We start from the raw sequence: 21,800 nt of genomic DNA, 5'->3' as shown, positions 1-21,800 counted from the left end.
GAGTCCTCTTTTTTATTATGATTAGGCTTCAGTGGCCTCTCTGTGGAGCCTCGTTAGGTATGTCCATGTGGAAATGCCTCTCTGCACTTCCTTTATGGCCTTAGTTATCATCTCTTGCAATTCATTGCAATTATTTATATGCCTAAAGCCTAGGTAATGCCATAGCTTCTTGGAGGTCACAAATATATTTACTTTTTAAAAATTAACTGTATACAGAATCATAAAGTCAATCTCTACAAATGAGAACTCTATAGGATATGTTCTCCTATCACAGTGAAATTATGGTAGGCATCAATTATAAAAAGATAATGAAAAAAATCACTGAATGTCTTAAAACTAAGAAAAGTACATATATGTAATACCTAAGTCAAAGAAAAAGTTACAGTGGAATTAGAAAATATTTCAAACTAATAATAATGAAAATACTGAGCATCAAATAATTTAGAGCATATCTAAAGCAAAATAACTCCAAGAGAAGTTGGTAGCTTTTAACAAATATAAATAGAAGCCCAAATAATGACTACATAACATCAATCTCAAGTTATATAAAGATGAACAAAATAAAAACAAATAAGATTGAAGAAAGAAATGAATAAAAATAAGAGCAAATTAATGAAATGGAAGATATAGATACAATAAGAACAAAAACAAAGTTTAATTAGCTGAAAGGATTAATATAATTTATGAATCTTTTATGCAAGGCTAATCACAAAAAAGAAGACACAAATAATCATATCACCAAAACTAAAAAAGAGGATAAATACAACTTTATTTTACGAAATTTGAAACGGGCAAATTACTAGATCACTCGGAAAAGAAATAATTCTAGTCTTAAAATTATTTTAGAAAATAGAACAATAAGATCTCCTGTCTTTGAAATTAGATGAAGCAAATTTAAAGGTCATAATAAAGTTCTCAAGGATAGTGCAACATACAAAGTATAAGACAAGCTCACTCATGAATAGAGATGCAAAACGTCTAAGTAAAATGTAAGAAAACTGGCCCAAAATATAGTAAGCAATAATATCTCACTAACAGGTTGTATTTCTAACAGGAATAGAAGGAAAAATATGTATGCTGTAAAATCAATATAGTTTATTAATTAACACATTAGTGAGAAAAATCATATAATTAATTGAATAGAGACAGAAGTACTTAAATTTACAGTTTGTAAAGTGGGGGAATAAGCAAGCTAGCAACACGAGGACATTGATTCAATCCCTTAAAACTTATGATGATAAGTGTGACGCATCAAGATGAAAAGGTGGAGATTTTTCCTTTGTGGTCAGAAGGATGTCACCATAAATACCCACGCTCCGTGCTGTGTCGGAGATCATATCCCACTCAGGCAAGAAAAGGAGATAAAAGTGTCAGATTTGAAGAGGAAAAAAAATCAAACGATCATATTTGTAAATATCGTCTATGTAGAAAACCCAAACAATCCACAAAAAATTAAAATTGGAGGTTATGCTTACTAAAGGAGACACATCAGATGCCTGAGGTGCTGGGGCTTTTCTTTCTTTTTTTTTTTTTGTAGTTCTGGGGGTCAAACCCAGGGGTATTCTACCTCCAAGCTACACCCCCCAGCCCAATTTTTTTATTCTTTATTTAAAAAATAAAAAGGTCTCATTACGTTGTGGAGAGCCTCACTAAGTAGCTGAAGATGGCTGCGAGCCTGGATCCTCCTATCTCAGCCTCCCAAGTACTGGGATTACAAGCGTACACCACCACGCCTGGCTTGGGGCTTTTCTTTCATTAGACCAAACATTGTCTTATGCAATTTTCTCTCTGTGTTGTTTATTCTAATCTTAAAAATCATTTGAAAATAAGTGGTGAGTATCCACAAGAGAATAGGCATTACATCAGTTTTGGTTAACGCTCATCTTACCATTTTCCTTCATCTAGATGAGGGTGGAGGAGGAAGTAATCAGTGGAATAGAATTAGAAAAGCAGGGGCCTATCTGTAGATGTCTGAGGCTGATAGAAAAGGGAAGAAGCTAATTGAACTGATTTAATAGTCGCCCTGCTATATTACAAACACTATGCTGGTTTATGATAAGATGGTAAGATACTGTTGTCTCAGTTCTACAGACAAGTAAAAACTTGTGCAACTTGTCCACGTGGGCAGTCAGGGCAGGAGGGCTGCCTAACCTTGAACTAGTGCTCCCTCGTACCCAGACACTCTTTGTGATGCATCTAATCACTTAATTATTAACTAATAGTTATGAACCATTCATAATATTTCCTCCATAGTGGTTCTCCATCTGATTTTGTTGCCTTCTGTCCCTTTTTTCCCAGCAGATTTCTTATTTCTCTGTCATCAGTATGTTTGCCTCATCTGTTAACCTAGATCTCAAAAACTAAAAAATGTTTTTTGAAAGCCAAAACAAGCTCACAGGAGCTGTCATGGCATTAGTACACCCCGGGAAATACAAACATACAACCAAGAAGCCACTTTGAGTTCATAGGAATCAGCAGCAGCCAGGGGAGACGTAAGGCCTCACGTTATTTCTGTGTTGTTCTGTCTTGTTCCCCTTCGGAGCAGCTGGTGTAGAGTTTTCCTCAAGCAACTTTTGCCATCTGGTGGTCAAAGGACATAAATTGGTGTTCTGTGTGCTGCTGGAAAACAGATGACCACTGTAACTTCCTAAATCCTCGGGGCTAAAATGCCACAGTGGGTAGTGGATTCTAGAGACCAAGCAGTTTGAGGGCAGACCCTCAGAGCCTAAGCGCCACTCTGTGGTGAAGGTTGACCTGGACCTGGAGCCCCAGAGCCCTCTGCAAGGAGCAGGGCCACTGGGCCTTGGTGTTTCGCTGCAGCTGTTCTCTGTGTGAGGATTTGTTCTTGTTGTTGTCAATCTTATGGTTTTTTTTTTCTCCTAAGTCTGAATTGTACTTCAAAAGCAGCCACTTTATTTCTCCTTAAACAAAGCAGAAATCATTCATGTATTTCCTACACAACCACTTGAGCATCAAATGCATTTATACGCCTGTTTCTGAACATGAAGGGCTGAATATTTGTGCTTCTCTTAACAAACACTGAATTTTCATCTGAGACTGTTTTTGAACTTGACAGGGCCTATTGGATATTTATGAAAAACCTGAGCGTTGATAACCGTGAGGCTATAGGCTTAGATGTGCCCTTTATGCTTGTTGGGTGTTTTTTTAATAAAGTAACTGCTTTGCAGAGGGATCTTGTTATCGCTAAAGTAAAACAGATTAGGAAAGCTGTTTTTCAAAGGGATAAGAAAGCATCCATTTCCAGATGTGTCAAAAACTACTGAATCACACTGTCAAAGGATTATGCGGTTGAAGGCAGAAGTCAGACAGAAAGGAAAAAAATTATTTTCACTATTAAATAAAGAGTTCAGATTAGTATTAGAGTGTTCTTTCCTTTGACAAAATAACAGATGCATAATTTTTTAGAACATACTTTCTAAACCAGAGACTTTTTCTGCTGGACCCTTAGACACAAGAGGGAATATCAAATCTCTCAGAAATCTGGCAGACCACAGAATAGAATAATTTTTATTCCACAGATTTCATATCAATTGCTTTAAGGACACAAGGGACATCATGGTCTATTTAGAGTTATAGTTGGCCTGAGTTTTCTCTTAAATGGATATATTTATATAAATGCTGGACTGAATTGGCTTTATAGTTTTCCTCTAAATCAAAATGGAACGTTATTGATGTCACTTTCACCAGCCAAAGGCAAGATGGCACTAGTAGTAAAAATGTAAGTAGCTGTGTTCCTGAAAGAAAGAAAAACATGGTCCCATCCTTGGTGGGCATAATCAAGTGTTCCTTCCAGAAGCCCAAATATGGACCTCTTTGCCACAGAATGAAAGGTTAGCTTTTATGAATACAGCCAAATAAACCTTTGTTCCTGGTTTTTCTTCTATATTTCTGAGTTCTCTCTCTCTCTCTCTCTCTCTCTCTCTCTCTCTCTCTCTCTCTCTCTCTCTCTCTCTCCATTTATTTCTAATTTTAATATGAGATATAGTTTCTCTCATTCAAGCAAAAGAAAAAAATTACTGAATTCTCCCCAGGTTTGGTGCTCAGGGTGCAATGAGAAAAGTAAAATATTTGGCTTACTGATTGACTTTGATATGTTTATGATGAACATCATGTACATTAGAGAATTTCCAAACATGAGCAGGAGGGAAGAGAGAGAGAATGGGTGGGGGAAATTGGGAAAGGGCTAAATGAGTGATGTATGCATGGATGCCCCTACCATCTTGTACCCCATTAAGACGTATGACTACGATGTGCCAATAAAAAATGTAAAAGAGAAAAATGAAATAAAGTTCTGGGTGTGTGTTGTGCCCCACACCTGTAATCTCAGGACTTGGGAGGCTGAGATGAGAAGATCACAGGTTTGAAGCCTTTCTCAGCAATTTAGTGAAACCCTCTGCAGCTTAGCAAGATTCTGTTTCAAGATACATTTAAAAAGGAGGTAGGGGTGGCTGGAGACATAATTTGAAGACTGAATACCCCTGGGTTCAATCTCTAGTACAAAAAAAGAAAAATAGCTTTCTTTCTCTAGGAATTTACATTTGAAGTGGAGAGACAGACCATAAGCAAATAAATAGTGTTAGACACCGATGAGTGCCATGGTTAAAAATAAAGTAGGGTGGTCGGGTATGGTGCCGCGCGCTTGTAACCCCAGCATTCGGGAGGCTGAGGCCAGAGGATCATGGTTCGTGGACAGCCTCAGCAAATAGTGAGACTTTTATCAACCTAGCAAGACCCTGTTTCAAAATAAAAATATAATAGAGCTGGGTATATAGCTTGAAGGTAGAATGTCCTTGAGCTCAATCCCCAGTGCCACCCACAAAAATAAAATACAGTGGAGTAAGAAGCATAATGCTCTTGAGAGAGTGGCAAGAGTTTTTGAAACCGGTAAATATCTAAAAACAAAGCCTGACTGGCAGGGAGAAAACAGTGAAAATTCTTCAGGACAGAGCAAAACAGCAGGTGGGAAGTGGGAAGAGCCAGGAGGAGCGGATGGGAAGCAGGTGGATAGACAGCCCAGCACTTAGATATACAGCTTTGTAGGACACCATGCTCTTGCTTGTTCTAAGGGGAACGAGAAGTCAGCTTGTCTCTGCCATTCAGCAGTATCAAGTGTGTTTCCATGAGACCGACTCTGCCACACATACTCCATTTCTTTGGTCAAATTTGGAAAAATCTACAGTGTATGTTTTAGCCATATCTTTAGTAGACATCCACAATCACAAGAGCAAATTACAGCTTCTGAGACATTCACGGTAAAAACGTCTGCTTATCTGTTAAACTTATTTGTCATGGGACTCTTTTCTTCTGGTGATGCATAAATCTGTTCCCTTCCAGACTTCTCAGATGCCTGTTTGCTTCATAACCAAAAGTGATATCACAATCCCAATCATCATATAAGTATACTTGGCCACAAGGAACACTAATGTTCATGAGTCATATCAGCCCATGGTATGGCATCCCAAAGTCCATCTATTCAATCATCTGACTTATCTTAAACTCCATCTGCAAATCTGTAGGTGCTCATTAAATGGTTTTTAAATTAATGAATGGGTCCGTCATACAATCCAACTATCCCACTCATGAGTATCTTTCCAAAGGGAAAAAATCAGAATATTATAGTGATACATGCATATACATGCTTATAGCAGCACAAGTCACAATAGCTAAATCATAAAACCAACATAAGTGTCCATTAACAGATGAATGGATTACAAAACAATGGGCTATAGACACAAAGGGATTCTACTCAGCTGTAAAGAACAAATTATGTCATTTGCAGGAAAATGGATGGACCTGGAGAACATTATGTTAAGTGAGATCAGCCAGTCACAGAAAGTGATGCATATGCGGAGGTCAGAGAGTGATGGGGATGCCAGAGGGACTTTAAGTAATGAAGGAGAAGCCCCAGTGGAGAGGTGGAGGGAACCGAGGGAAGGGGGGAAGGAAAATTAATGACGGAAACACTTCTATTGACGTTATGGACATATGTGAAATTATCAATGCCAATTTTAATATCCTGTATGGGGAAGAGAAGGGAACAGGGAGGGAGTCCGGGGAGGCTCACCAAGTGCTGTGTGCACATATGTCACTCTCACTCGGAACTGCACCATGATGTGAGGCTGCAGTGCATCAATAGAAGTATATTTTTAACTAAAAGATTGATGAGTGGAAGAAAAGCCCTGCAAAATGGCAAAATGGTATCAATTTCTCTTCTTTTCTTTTCTTTTCTTTTCTTTTTTCTTTTTGTAGTGCTGGCGATTGAACCCAAGGACATTCTACCTCTGAACTACACCCCCAGCCCGATTTTTTATTCTTATTTTGAAACAGGGTCTCACTAAGTTACAGAGGGCCTCACTAAGTAGCTGAGGCTGCCTGTGAACAGTGATCCTCCTGTCTCAGCCTCCTGAATGCTGGGATTCACAAGTATGTGCCACCATGCTCCGCATATCAATTTCTAATAAGAGGTGCATTGGTCTGGTAGTTTTCCTGTCCACACATCCCCTGCCCCTGACCTAATTGTCATCTGTCAGATAAAACCCATAGGAATTTGGGAAGGCTTTGTGATGGTCACCAGCATAAAATGAATGATGTCTACTACGGAATTTACTTAGTTGTTTTTGTTTTCATATTTTGTCAAGCTGGAAATTGAGCTTTCTCAAGGTTCCTACCTTCAAGCTATACTCTCAAATCTTTTTTTTTTTTAATTTGGAAACAAGTTTTCACTAAGTTGCTGAGGCTGGCCTCAAATCTGTGATTCTCCTGTGTCAGCCTCCCAAATACTGGGATTATAGGCTTACACTACTATCATGTCCAGCTAGCAATTGCATTAGTTTAATCAGTAAATACTTGCAGTTTTAAAGACATTCTACCTTGTTAGAAGTGAATGATATATGACCTTAAAGCAGAGTATCTGATATGATTTAGTAACAACAGATAAGAAGCTGTGCTCTTTTCATGGAGTTTAATATAACTTTTCTTAGTAGCCTGGATTTAGAATTATTGACACAAACACCCTTTTGGAGGCAGGAAACATGCCTTTCAGGAATTACCTTTTCAGCACAAAAACATAGATCATATGGGCAACAAAAGGGCCCATCACTGACCAAAAGCAAGAACAAAGCCCGGACACAACACAACTGGCTGTTGGTGTCTTTGATTTACAGAGCAGACAACGAGCCATGAGATCAAAGATGGAGCAGTCACAAAGGCTGACTCTCTGGAGAAGGTAAGGAATTATTTTCCTAGGCGTGTGGGTGACAAGTCAGATGATCTGAGAAAACTGTGACCCAGACTGAGGAGAAAGAGAGAAAGAGACTTAAAAGGGAAATATTGATGCTAGAGGAGAATGATTGTTCAGGCATCCCCAGATCAGCTGCAACTGGAGAGAAAGGAGTTAATTTTGCTCACCAGATTAAGCAAAACTTCCCAGCTCCTTGCTCCTCTCTAGACAGCGTGGCTTGGCAACCTCACAAACACCTGCTGACCATACAGCTATGTAGAACTAACGTCGTCTTGAAGTGAGTTCAGAAAACCTTCCTGTAATTGCTAACAGGACTCAGAAGAGTATAACCTAACAATAAAAATATTTAGATTATGTTGCCCATAGAAAAAAGCCAAAGGCATACTCTTTCTGGCAGCAGCTCTCCTAAAATGTTGCCATATGGATTTATACATATGCAGATTTCCCCCAATTAGATGGAGTGCATGCTGGTTTGTTGACAGAGTCCAAGAGGGCTCCATTTGGATGTAAATTTAGCTGAAACTATGTTTCTATTTTTTTTTTTTTCCTTTTAGAAACCCAAGAAGATGGTGGTGGAAGCAAATTTAGAGGACATAAAGAAAACACAGCAACGCAGTCTAATGGACTGGAGTTTTACTGAACATTTTAAGCCGAAAGTACTGCTTCAGGTATTTATGGGCTGTGATTCACCAGGAGATGGTCAGACAGGTCTTGGGGATCGGCTGTGATTTAGAACAGCTCACTCCTAGGTCACCCTCTCAGATCAATATTTCCACTTATTTCAACTACAAAATGAGTTTATTCCCAGATGGAAGTATGCATTCCCAGGAAATCTCCAAAGTAATTTAAAATACTTTACAAAGTATTTAATAGTTACAAAGGAGGTGTAAAAACCTTTATTAAAAATAAATAAATATACATGACTGAGGCATATATTTTCTAGAAATAAAAATAAAGCTTTACCAGGAATCAACCTCATGTTTCCCATGTTATCTCTCCATTTCATTTAGCTTTCATTACATTTCACAGTATTTTCAGTTTTAATAGGTCAAGAGAAACAATGATAGTTAACACTGAGTAAGCATTTGTCGTGTGGTAGGCAATGGCCAATATCGATTATTTAGCTCATTTATTCTTCATAATAATCCTATCATGTAGAAACTATTTAAAATGTAGAAACTGAAGCCTCTTGATCAAACAGCAGATTTTGCTGAGTTGATGTGACTGCTAAATTGAGAAGGATAAAAATCCCAGGAAATCTGGCTGGAGAACTTGTGTTTTCAACACAAAATAACAAGGAATCCTAAAACTAACCTTTTTGGTTGTTTTTTAGGTTTTGTACAAAACCTCTACTCCTTTCGTATTGCTTTTTTAACTCGTATTTTATTTTCTATCAAAGTTTTACAGTCACATTTTTATATTTTAATTCATACATAGTAATTATATGCCAGTGAGACTCAAAATGAGACAAACATGCATATACACAGGATGTATTTTTAAAGCCAGAAAGTTCTACAAAATTTCAGTATAAAAAAATAGCAGCCTCCTGCCTGCTACCCGACCATGATTCAACTCCCAGAGGCAAAAATCTTCAGAGCATTCGCCTGGTTCTTTTGATACCTAGCTCTGTTATCTCCAAACGAGTAGATTTACTTTAGTTTTATTTTTAATTTTGCCCCATCATTATCAATTAACTTTCATTGGGAACAAGCTCTGTCCACCCGTCTTAACACATATACACACATTCATATTCTCTCTCCCTTCCTCTCTCTCTCTCTCATACACACACACACACACACACACACACACACACACACTCACTCACTCTCTCTCTTACTCCAATCTAGCACATCTCCACTCCCTGATACTATTAACTATATCATAATTTTTGGTTGTGTGGATATTCAATATTTATGTTATTTGTTATATAAAAGTTGTTCACAGCTGTGTATTATTCTATGGTTATATTTCCCTGTATTGTCCTTGACATTAGTAATTGCCTTTTCTCCCATTTATGTAATTTACTATGCATTTACCATTAATTCAGCCCTAAACTTTCCTCTTACTACATTCAAGTATAATAGATAGATACCTATCCATTTTGTTGTCTTAATGATATTTTGCCCATACACACCAGCCTTGCTGCACCTGTGGTCCTACAGCCTCCCTTTACCATCGCATCCATCGCCCCTCTTTCCAGTTACATACTCTGCTTCCTTACCCACATGTCTTCTTTTCTCTTTGGTTACCCTCTTTTGTGTGAAGGACCACCTTTTCCACTAGCTTCCTTAATTAAGATATGTAGCAAGCAAATTTTTGCAGCATTGGGTATTTGCAAACATCTTAATTCTACCCTTGCAGTGACTGAAAGTTTGGCTTTGCATAAAATGCTGAATTAAAAAGAATTTTTCTTTAAAATTTTAAATATGTTCCTCAAAAGTCTTATGGCTTCCAAGTCTGATCTAGAAGAGGAAAAATGAAGTTATTTTTATTTCGGATGCATTGTTTGACTTTTTTTCTTTCTCTCTGGGAGGTTGTAAGATTTGTTTCAGTGCTCTAGATTTCCTACTGATTTCATCTTGGCATAATTCTTCTTGTATGTATTGTTTTAATGAGCCCAGTAAAACCTAGAAACTCCTTTTTATATTCTGGGAAATTTCTACAATTATTTCTTTGATACCTACCCCTTTCCATTGTCTCTTCTTTCTTCCCTGAACTTCTATTATTCAGGTGCTGAACTTCCTAGACTGAGCTTTCAATTCCTTTATCTTTTCCTTCCATCTCCAACACTTTGTCTTTTTTATCTGGAAATATTGCTCAGCTTCCATACAGTTCATATATCAAGACATTTTAAATTCCTAAGGCTCTATTTACAATTCCAAGTTACCTTTTTATTAGATAATTTTCACATTTCTGATACAATATCTTCTCTTGCCTCTATGAGTATATTAAAATCCCTTGAAGTTGCGTTCCTCCTGAATTGGCTCTGTTTTTCCCCAGCTTCCTCTCCTCTTCTCTCCTCTTTTTTCCTCTCCTCTCCTGTCCTTTCCTCCCCTCCCCTCCCCTCACCTCTCCACCCCATCCCCTCTCCTCCTCCTCCTCTTCATCTCTTCCTCCTCTTTTTCTCCTCGTCCTCTTCCTCTCCTCCTCTTCTTCTTCTTCTTCTTCTTCTTCTTCTTCTTCTTCTTCTTCTTCTTCTTCTTCTTCTCTCTCTGTCATTGTTAGGAAAGGGGCTTTAGTTTTTTGTCCCCATTTTTCATGTTAAAGTATAACACTTAATATTTTTAGCTTATTAATAATGAGAGCTAAAAATGTACATGTTGTAGGGGGAGTCACTAAGTGCTGCATGAATGTCGCTAAATGACTTCATTGTTGGGTGATTGGCTGATGATTTCCTTGGGAGACCCATCACTGTTGGAGTATTAGGTCTGTACTCTTGGTCTGTTTAGATTCTGTAGGGGGAGAATCTAATCTGTCTGCAAGACATAAGCCTGCCTGCCTTGGTTTTGTGAGATGAGTGGTAAGGGAAGAAAGCTTCTTCTCTTCACTGTCTCAGCTGGCATCATCCACTGCAGTAACCACTAGTCACAAGAAGCTTCAGAGAATGAAAAAGGTAAATAGTCTAAAATGAGGTGTGTGGACGTCTGGGAAGATGGCAATGGAGAAAAGCAGCGTTTTAGAGTCCTGCTAAAACTCAATCTCTGTTGCCACAAAATCAGCACTTTTCATAGCCAGAAAACACCATCAGCAGAGAAATAAAAAATGTAAACACAAGGGACAGAGAAGAAAAAGACTAGAAGAACAACCAGAGACCAGAAATCAAGCCCGCAATGCGGCAGCAGAGCAAGCCGGCACCATCTTTCCTCACAGCACCAGGCTCCAGAGAGGAAAGGTAAACAAGGAGCTGAAGTGAGCAGCTGCGGATCATTTGGGTGTAATTCAGCAGTTCTTTCAGCGCAAAGAACGCCTAAAACTCCTAGTGGTCAAGCTCATCACGACTTCCAGGGACTCAGAAGAAAGCTCAAAACCAGAAAAGAAATACACCAGCCTCATGGCCGAGGGCATGGCAGCGGCGCTATATTGCCAGCAGCTACAGCGAGTTCACCGTGCCCTGCCACAGCTCCAGATCTGTGTGCACAATAACTGTGAGTGTAACTGTTGCCCCTAAAGGAGAAATCCCTGTACTGCACTCCCAGGGACTTTGATAATCTCATTGGGTCAGATATTTTGCAGTCCAACCCAGTGAATGAGTAGCAGTGGCAGAGATACCACACCCTAACCACAGCTCCCTGTGGTAAAACGCCCAGCCCAGCACCCCCAAAATCTCGTGCAGCCTCAATTAACTTCCTGGGTATGAGATTTTGAGATACAACCCAGTAAAGGAGTAGAGGCAGCAGAGATTACAACAGACTCGAGATATAGAGCACCCCAAGTGAAGTCGTAGTGACCCAGGGAAGGCACAAAATTCTGAAATCATGGGAAAGAGGAACAACAATAGAGCAATGAATGCCCACAACCCCACAACATCAGAACCTGATAACACAGAAATTCAGAGATCTCTAGAAGATCAAATCAGGAAAATAACTGTAGAAATAATAGAGGACTTTCTAAAAGAATTCAGAGAGAGTCAAAAAGAGATAAAGGATGCAATCATTGAAGTAAAGGCCTCAATTCAAAGTATAAACAATCAATTAGATCACATGGAGAATAGAATCTCTCTCCTAGAAGATGATCACTCCAAAAACGAACACATAATTTATAACTTAGAAAAAAAAGTCCGACAGCAGGAATCTGACATTGAAGAAATATGGGCCCATTTTAAGAGACCTAACCTAAGAATAATCAACATAGAGGAGGGAAAAGAAGGTGAAACCAAAGGGATCAATAATCTCTTCAAAGAAATAATAGCAGAAAATTTTCCAAAAATAGAGCAAGAGATCTATACACAGGTCCAGGAAACTTATAGAACTCCCTTTAGACAGGATCGGAGAAGAGGATCCCCACGCCACATAATTGTCAAAATGGCCAATGTGGAAGCCAAGCAGAGAATCTTAAAGGCAAACAAAAACCCAAAAGGCCAAGTGACATTCAGAGGCAAACCAATTAGAATCACTCCAGACTTCCCAAACCGAGTCATGAAAGCCAGAAGGGCTTGGAGTAACATATTCCAAACTCTGAAAGAAAACAACTTCGAGCCAAAAAATTTCCTACCCAGCAAAATTATCTATCAAATTAGATGGGGGAAATAAGAAGCTTCCATGACAAACAGAAACTGAAGGAATTCATGTCTTCAAAACCAGTGCTAGAGAAAATACTCAAAGAGGTGAACTACAAAGAATAGGTAATACACACCAGAACCAGAGAAACAAGATTTTCCATCCAGCAGACATCTAAGCAAAGAAGAATATATTCATGTGTTTATAGGTTAAAATCTTTGGAGATTCATTATTTATTTCAGTCTTTTACCTATTTCTAAATTGTATTTCTTTTTATTTATTTTTATTGGTGCATTGTAATCATATATCACATTGGAATACAAGACTTGAGAGGATATACAAGCACATATCATCCAATTAGCCCTCATCCAGTCCCCATCCCATTCCCTCCCCCCTCCCTCGATCCCATGCTTGCTTGGTGATTAACTTTGATACATTTGTTTATGTACCTCCTACGTTTCAAAGAGGCTCCATCTTCCCCTATTCCATACCCTCTGATTGGTCACCTTAATTGCTTCACTATAGGGCCATTTCTATAACTCGACCTCTTCCTCAGTCCACCGGGTAGCCAGGCCACTACTGGGGCCATCAAGAGTGGGATCGGTATTTGCAACATGGCATGCACAGAGAAATATCGCAGAAAATAAAAACCAGATGCTTCCCCTAATCAGCAATAAATTGTATTTCTAAATTGTATTGTTTGCTTTTATTGTTGCTGATTTTTAGCATTTCTCTTTGGAATATTAATATACCTTCAGATATAGCATTTGGAAATATTTATCCCATTCTATCAGTAACTTTTAACTCTGTTTACATTGTACAATATTTTTTATTTTTTAGGAAGTTTGTTTATTCTTTTGTTGCCTGTGCCTTTGAAATCATATCCAAGAAATCACTGCCAACTTCAGTGTTATAAAGTGTTATGACCCAGGTTTTCTTCTAAAAGTTTATAGTCTTAAGATTTACATTTAGGTCTTTTATCTAGTTTGAGTTAATATTTCTATATGGTGTTAGGTAAGGGTCCAATCTTATTATTTTTCATGTAATTATTATCTTTTAACTATTTAGTGAAAAGATTACTATTTCCTTCACCAAATGTTCTTGGAAACTTTGTCAAAAATAACTTGACCATATATGGAAGAATTTATTTCTAGGCTTTTTATTTTACTCCACTGGTTTATATATCTGCCTTTATAGCAGTACTACACTATTTCAATTATTGTAACTCTATAAGGTTTGAAATCAGAAAATGTACATCTACTAGCTTTATTCTTTTTTGAGAGTGTTTTGGGTATTTAGAGTTCATATTTTGTGTTAGGATAGACTTTTTCTGAAAAAAAATGTACGATAGTTTTACCTTAAAAAAAAATATCCTCTGGTAAGAAAGAAAGCAAAAAGAAATACTGAAATGTTATCTCTAAGTGATCAAAAGTTTGATATCAGACAGATGAATCTATTATGTAAGATTATCATTGTTAATTTTGGATAAATTGCTATAATATTAGATGTCAACCACTAAACCAAGCATGGCAAGGAGGGATGGGAAGGGAATGGGGTGGGGATTGGGTAGGGGCTAACTGGGCGATGTGTGCATGTATGTCTACACAAGTTTTATCCCATTATGATGTATTAATACAGTGCACCAATAAAAAAATAATAAAATGAGGTGTGCTACGAGTTTTCTATGTACTATATACTTGTAGCTCTATAAGTGCTATACACACTAAATAAAATTTATATATAATCATTAATAATTTTATACTGATTATATGTTGAATGCTATCATTTATGTGTTAATTAAAGCATATTATTAACATTAATTTTAACAGTTGTTTTCACTTTTTAAAGTGTAGCCACTATAAAGTTTAGAATTACATAGTTCACATTTGTGGCTCGCTTTATATTGCTATTGGGCAAAACTGACTTAGGCTTTTCTATAATTTCCTTTTCTTTTCTTGAATGTACTTCTCCCACAGAGTCCCCTGTTTCTGGTGTTTTTTGTGTATTGTGTTTTGGGGTTATTTTGGGTGCTTTAGGTTCATTGCAATTATATATCATAGTGATGTTCAATGTGTTAAACACATACATGCTATGGTTATCTGTTCTTGAAATCCCATTGGTTCACCTTCTATAAATAACCATCCTCCCTCCTGCTAGGGCAGAGGAGGGACAATGGCCTAGCTACTCTGAATGGTCAAGGGGGTATGTTTTCTAGGAGTAACCACTTCTTTAAAAGACCTTAAATTAATCTGCCCATTTTCTCTACTTTCTTCCAACTACCATCCCCTCCTGCTTGCAGCATCCTCCTGTCAGTCTGCTCTCAGTCTTTTGCCCTACTGTAATTCTCTGTATATCAGATGTTCTATCATTTTTTCTGAACTCCAGAATAATCTATCAAAATCATAATGAAAATTAAATGGAAATTTTTATCTTTCTTGTTCATTTTTGTTTTCCCAATACACCATGCCTGGCACTTTGGGGGTCCTCATTCTTAGTGAAATTAACAATTTAATGAAACCAGTTCTATCAGTACATATTAAAAGACAAAAATCAGTGAGTAAAAAGGAGAAGATATGTTATGAACATTTTTCAAACATAGACTGACAGCAGCTATAATTCTGAGAATATGAGAACAGAAAGATTGTAGAGTTCTTATTTGACAGAAGAAATTACATATATTCATCATAAACACATTTGTTTTCTGGGATTATATTCTTAGAGTAATTCACTTCTCAAAAAATAATATATGGTACCCTAAATATCTTATTTTTTAGTTGTAAAAATAGTTGCCACATGTAGGCATCTTGTATTGACTCTCAGCAAACAGATACAAAAATTTAAGTGCCACTCTAAAAGCACCCATAAAAGGATCTAAATTGGAGGAAAAAAAATGTGTTATTTTAGTGATGCTACCTGTGTTGGAATGAAAGCAAAACAGCTTTCTCCTAACATAATATGCAATCCCGTGTCTTCAGATCAACTGGTAAGGAAGCCAAAGCTGCCCACAGCTGCCAACTTATTTTATTGTGGAAAAGTCAATTTATTTTATTGTTGGTTGGCAGTAAAAAGGAAACAAGATAAGCAGTTGCCCACTGTGCCCCTCTGCTGGTGGCTACTATCGAAGTGTCTGCTGAGGGCGAAATACAGCATGATACGATGGTTGGAGGGTGAAATGGTAAAAGTTAGAGCCAAAAGACTGGTATGAGCTCTGGCACCAGAGCTTACAAATTCTGTGTTGTCAGCCCCAATTATGCTAAAAAAAAAAAAGAAGAAAGCTCTAATATTTTGAGGTAGAAAAAAATAATCTTAGCTATGCTAAATAGTCTTAGTATTCTCCGGCTACCATAAAAGACTGTCACAGAATACCTGGCTTTAACAAGAGAAGCCTATTTTCTCAGCATTCTCTTAGCTAAGAGATTAAGATGTAGATGCCAGCATGGTTGTATTCTTGTCAGGGTTCACTTCCAGGCTTCCAAATGTCTCCTGCTCTCTAAATTTTCATATGGCACAGAGATAGATAGAGATATAGATGGATAAGGAGGAGGAGGAGGAGGAGGAGGAGGAGGAGGAGGAGGAGGAGGAGGAAAGAGAGGAAAGACAGATATGGGAGAGAGGTGAGAGAGAGAGAGAGGAAAAAAAACAAACCCTTCAGTATTTCTTTTTATAAGGGAACTTATTCCCCCTATGAGAGCCCCAGCCTTTTGACACTATGTAAATGTAATCATTTCCCAATGATCCCACCCCAAATACCATCACATTAGGGGTTAGAGCTTCAACATATAAGTTTAGAGCAGAGATATCTAAACTTGTAATGCAGCCCCTAATTATCTGGAGGTTTTACTGGTGATAAAGTTAAATATCTAGACGAAGGTACAGAAAATACAAAATCAGTAACTGCTAGATGTATTGTCTAGTAACCTAATAAGGAATACTTCTAGAAAATGCCTTTATGCCTGGAAATTGTGAGTTGCTGAAATACCTCACAAACCATGTATCTTTTTGCTCTCACAGTTAGGAAAGAATCCTCTGGAAGTCCTAATTTGACTGACAACATAGAACTTAGAGGAAGAGAAGAAGGGCAAAGATATTTCCCAGCAGAAGATGCTGCTTTTGGAGGGGGAAAAATCTCAACAATGCAATTATTTTGACTTTCAGGTTCTTCAAGAAGCTCATCAACAATATCGGTGTGTTGATTCCTACTACCATACCCAAGACAACTCCTTACTTCTAGTTTTTCATAATCCAATGAATACACAACGCCTGCATTGTGAACACTGGAGTATTGCTCTTCACTCCAATGTTGGATTCAGGTAACCAATTGAGTTAGTTGAGTTAGATAGTTGAGTTCAGTTAGCTTCTTAGTTATTTTGTTACTTAGATTTTAGTCTCTAAGCCTAATTAGATGGGCCCGTTCACTGAAAACATTTATGTAATCTCATGGATTTAATTCAGTTTCTTGTCTGAGACCATGCCCTGTGATAGGTGTGGAAATTATAGCACTAAAGAAGACAAATATTATTCTTGCCTTCATGGAGTCTAGTGGCAATGTTATTAAGTTAAATTTGATTTATTTAGACTCTAATATGACATCTCTGAAAGATTTCAAATAATAACTACACAATATAACATTGTGCCTGTTGGTCTGAGTAATTTCACTTCATCTGGGGAAAATTCTTTTTTTTTAATTTATTTTTTTTATTGGTGCATTATATTCATACAACTTATTGGGGTAAAAAAACTTGTGTGTATAAACATGTACTCATCGCTGATTTAACCCCTACCCAAATACCACCCCATTGGGAAAATTCAAATGCTGGGCAACTGAGCGATCTCCAAAGCAAGCAGTCAGGTTTCCAGCCAACACAACTCTAGAAATCAGTGGATTTCTTTTTAATGATCAGTTTTTAGTTATTTTTTTGCTCTCTTAGAACTTTTCTCTCTCCTCATTAACTACAAGGGCATTTTGTTATTTTTTTCAATACTTGTTATGTATATTTGGTATTTACTATTTGTATATTACTAGTTTAGTCCTAAGGGATTAAAAAATACAAAATGGGCTTACAACCTAATGAGGCAACAGGTTGTGTGCCGGGGTCCAGCCCTAGCAGAGTGGGGGTTTGTGTGTTGATGAGGGGGAAACTGAGGCCAATGAGAGAAGAATGACACATGAGATCAAATCTTTCTCCCTTTTATTCAGGATTTGTTACAGTTTTTATACTTTATTTTTTGGCAGAAAAGCAAGAGCATAGTCATGCAAGCAGGATTGCCAAGGACAGTAGAAATTATTATTTTCTATAAAGTTTAGGGCAAGGGTGCTGGACATAGTATATTTTGTCTCACTTCACAAGGCTGTCTCAAACTTAATCTTATACAGTGGCTCTAACTAAGGTCAGTTTAAATTATTTGTTTGACCAATACCTTCATCCTTGGGAAAATATCCTTGCTGTCTGAGTCTCTCACAAGCCGTTGCCCATCAGTTTTAGTTATAATGTTTATACATAAAATTCCAATTATACATATTAATCCAAATAATCCTAAAATAATTTTATGAAGAAAGGAATGCTAGACATACTTCATGGGGGATCTATGTCGTTGTGGATCCCCTGATCGAGCTCTCTCAAGATCTGCATGATATGCAGTAGCAGTTGTATATATACAAAACACACATATTTTAAAGTCACCAACAGATTTTTTAAAAATTAATATGTGTATTAGCTTTGCCAATAACTGCGCCAATAACTCAAACTATTAATTTGTGGGTTACTTTGTTTTATTTTTTGTTGCCCCAAATTATAACTTTCTTCTTTCCTGTTTTGACTTAATGGATAAAATTTTTGATATAATTTTGAGAGAGAGTTATTATCTTCTAACAGATAAGGAAGTATCTGGAACATTCTATAATTAGGATTTACATAGATTTCTTATCAGGTTAAACTGTTACTAGTTTTTTATGAGCTTATTGTATGGGATTGTGAAGTAATATTAACTTATTTTTTTCTTCATCAAATTAAATGTTTATGTTTTTCCTTTAATCTGTGAAATTGCTAAATTTTATTAAGAGATATTCTAATGTTGAGCAATATTTGCTTTCCTGTGGTAAACCAAATATATCCATTATATTATATTTAGAAATTGCTGATTTTGCTTCATTAATATATTTGTTTAGGATTTTTGTGTCTATATTCATAGACAAGATACAGCTATAATTCTCCCTTCTTTAAGTGTTCATGCCTGGTTTTATAATGAGATTATAGAGTTCTAATAAATTAATCGGGAAATGTTCTCTCTTTTATTTCTATATTTTATCTGCTGAAAACATTCGTGGAAGATTAAGATATATTTTTCTTAATGTTTGATACAACTTGCAAATAAAAACACCAAAGCCGGTAGAGATGTTTACTAACTCAACTTCTTCCATGATCAATAGATTCTTTAGATTTTCTTATTTATTTTAGATTAAGTTTCAATTTATATTTTTCTAGGAATTTGACCATTTCATCTATTTTCAAGGTTATTGTTATAAAGTGGATTTATATTTTATTTTATATTTATTTCCTATGTTTTTAATCTGTGATTCCCATGTATTTTTCTGGATCAATCTTGCCAAAAGTTTGCCAATGTTATTAATATTTTTTAAGAAATCAAATGTTACTTATCTTTTCTTTCTTTTTATTTCATTTAATTTTGCTCTCAACTATTTTATTTCATCTTTTTAACTTCCTTGTACTATTCTTATGATCTTTATCCAGCTTCTTATAGTAGAAAATTATTCCATTATTTTTGAAGTGCTTTTGGTTTGTTTTTTGCCTTATAAGAACTTATGGCAAAATCTCTCCCTAAATTACCCCTTACAACTATCCCATAGGATGTTGATAGTAATTTTTATTATCTTTAATTTCTAATTTCCATCATGCTTTCCTATGTAACCCACAAATTATATAGTAATGTGAGTTTTAACTTTATTTAACTGTGACTCACATTTTTCCTATAGTTTATACTTCTAAGACATGCTATCCAGTCAGATAACATTTTCTATATTTTTGTCAGACAAAATAGATTCTAATTCAAAAACTTTCACAAGTGACAGAGAAGGACATTATATAGTGATAACAAGGTCGATTCACCAAGAGAATATAACAAGTGTAAATGGTTGTTATATCAGAGCACAAAAATCTTAACAAAACTGAAAGAGAAGTGGGCAATACTACAAGTACTCTTAGAAGACTTCATTTTCAACATTGAAAAGGTCATCTGGTTAGAAAATCAATAGGGAAACGGCATACTTTAGCAAAACTATAGACTAAATAATACATACAGAATAGTCTATGCAACAGCAACATTATACATCTTTTTTTCCTTTTTTAAAATGTTATTTATATGTGGAACATATTGAAAATGATACATTTAGACAGTGTTTGGTGCCCTCTCCCCCTCTGGTTTCCCTTTCCCCCTCCCAACAATGAATGTCTAGGTTAACCATGCTATATTCATACTTTTACACATATTTGGATGTAACTCCTTTATTAATCAACCACAGCCTTCTTCTCCTATCCTTCCATTCTAGGTTTGCTGAGATTTCCCTTCCATTATCTGGAATCCCTCTGGTATCCCCAGTGCTCCCTAGTTTGGGCATGTTAGAGAAAACATATGTCCCTTCTCTTTCTGTGGTTGACTGATCTCACTTAACATAAATTTCTCCAGATCTTTTCACCTTCTTGTGAATGGCATGATTTTGTTCTTCTTTAGAGCTGAATAGAATTCCATTGTGTGTATTTCCCATAATTTTGCAATTCATTCATCTGTTGATGGAGACCTAGGTTGGTTCCATATTTTGGCTATTACAAATTGTGCTGCTATGAACATAGGTATGCATATGTTACTATAATTCTCTGATTTCAACCCCTTTGGAAAAATGCCCAGGAGTGGTAGATCTGGATCATATGGTGGATCTATTCCCAGTTTGCTAAGGAATCTCCACACTGATCTCCATAGCAGCTGAACTAATTTGCACTCCCACCAACAGTGTAAAAGAGTTTCTCTTTCCCCACATCCTAACCAGCATTTGTTGTTATTTTATTTCTTTATGCTTGCCACTCTGATTGGGGTCAGATGGAATCTTAGTATAGTTTTGATTTGCATCTCCCTGATGGCGAATGATATAGAACATCTTTTCATGTATCTATTGGCCATTTTTATATCTTCCGTGAAGTGTCTATTGGGTTCAGTTGCCCATTTCTTGATTGGGTTATTTGTTTTGCTAGTGTAGAGTCTTTTGAGAATGTTGTATATTCTGGATATTAGCCCTCTTTCAGAGTGGTGGCTGGTAAAGATCTCCCATTCTATAGGCTTTCTCTTTAGGTTTTTGGTGGTTTCCTTTGATGAGAAGAAACTTTTTAGTTTGATGTCATCCCATTTGTTAATTCTTGCTTTAATTTCCTGAGCTTTGGAGGTCTTGTTAAGTTACTGCCTGTGCCTATATTTTGGAATGTTGAGCCTATGCCCTCCTCTAATAACTTCACAGTCTCTGGTCTAATTTCTAAGTCTTTCCTCCATCTCAAGTTGATTCCTGTGCATGGTGAGAGGTAAGGATTTAGTTCCATCTTTCTACAAATGGATAGCCAGTTCTCCCAGCACCATTTGTTGAAAAGAATGTCTTTTCTCCAGTGTATGATTTTGGCCCCTTTCTCAAAAATTAATTGACTATAGGTGTGGGGGTTTGTTTCTATATCTTTTATTCTGTGCCACTTGTCAGTATGCCTGTTGTTGTGCCAATACCATGCTGTTTTTACTACTATTGCTCTATAGTATAATTTGAAGTTATGGATTGTGATGCTTCCTGCATGGTTCTTATTGCTGAGAATTTCTTTGGCTATTCTGGGTCTTTTCTTTCTCCATATAAAATTCATGACTAATTTTTCTAGGTCTATGAAGAATGTTGTTGGTATTTTAATGGGAATTGCATTGAATCTATAGATCATTTTTTGGCAGAATGGCCATTTTGATAATATTTATTCTGCCTGTCCATGAGCATGGGAGATCTTTCCATCTTCCAAGGTCGTCTTCAATTTCTTTCTTTAATGTTTTATAATTTTCTTTGTAGAGGTCTTTTACATCTCTGGTTAGGTTTATTCCTAGGTATTTTATTGGTTTTGAGGTTATAGTGAATGGAGTTGTTTTCTTTATTTCTTTCATTGTGGATTTGTTGTTGGCGTAAAGAAAAGCAATTGATTTCTTTAGGTTGATTTTGTATTCTTCAACTTTGCTGAATTGGTTAATCAGTTCCAGTAGTCTTTTGGTTGAGTTCTCTGGGTCTTCTAGATAAA

General features: G+C 36.6%; 1 protein-coding gene across 1 annotated transcript in view; it reads left to right on the top strand.

Moving 5' to 3' along the window:
• The window catches only part of SPAG17 (sperm associated antigen 17), a gene marked incomplete at both ends in the record, with an annotated part of 222,114 nt that overhangs the window by 99,414 nt on the left and 100,900 nt on the right, over nucleotides 1-21,800 (top strand). The window contains 3 exons of the mRNA XM_080691512.1: nucleotides 7,185-7,246; nucleotides 7,816-7,929; nucleotides 16,633-16,787. Coding sequence (XP_080547638.1) covers nucleotides 7,185-7,246; nucleotides 7,816-7,929; nucleotides 16,633-16,787 — 331 coding nt within the window. The remainder of the gene's footprint in view (nucleotides 1-7,184; nucleotides 7,247-7,815; nucleotides 7,930-16,632; nucleotides 16,788-21,800) is intronic.

Source organism: Muscardinus avellanarius (genome assembly GCF_963383645.1).
Source record: "Muscardinus avellanarius genome assembly, chromosome: 3".
Lineage (NCBI taxonomy): Eukaryota > Metazoa > Chordata > Mammalia > Rodentia > Gliridae > Muscardinus > Muscardinus avellanarius.
The sequence above is the reverse complement of the archived record's forward strand: the minus strand, read 5'-3'. Positions and strand labels throughout refer to the sequence as shown.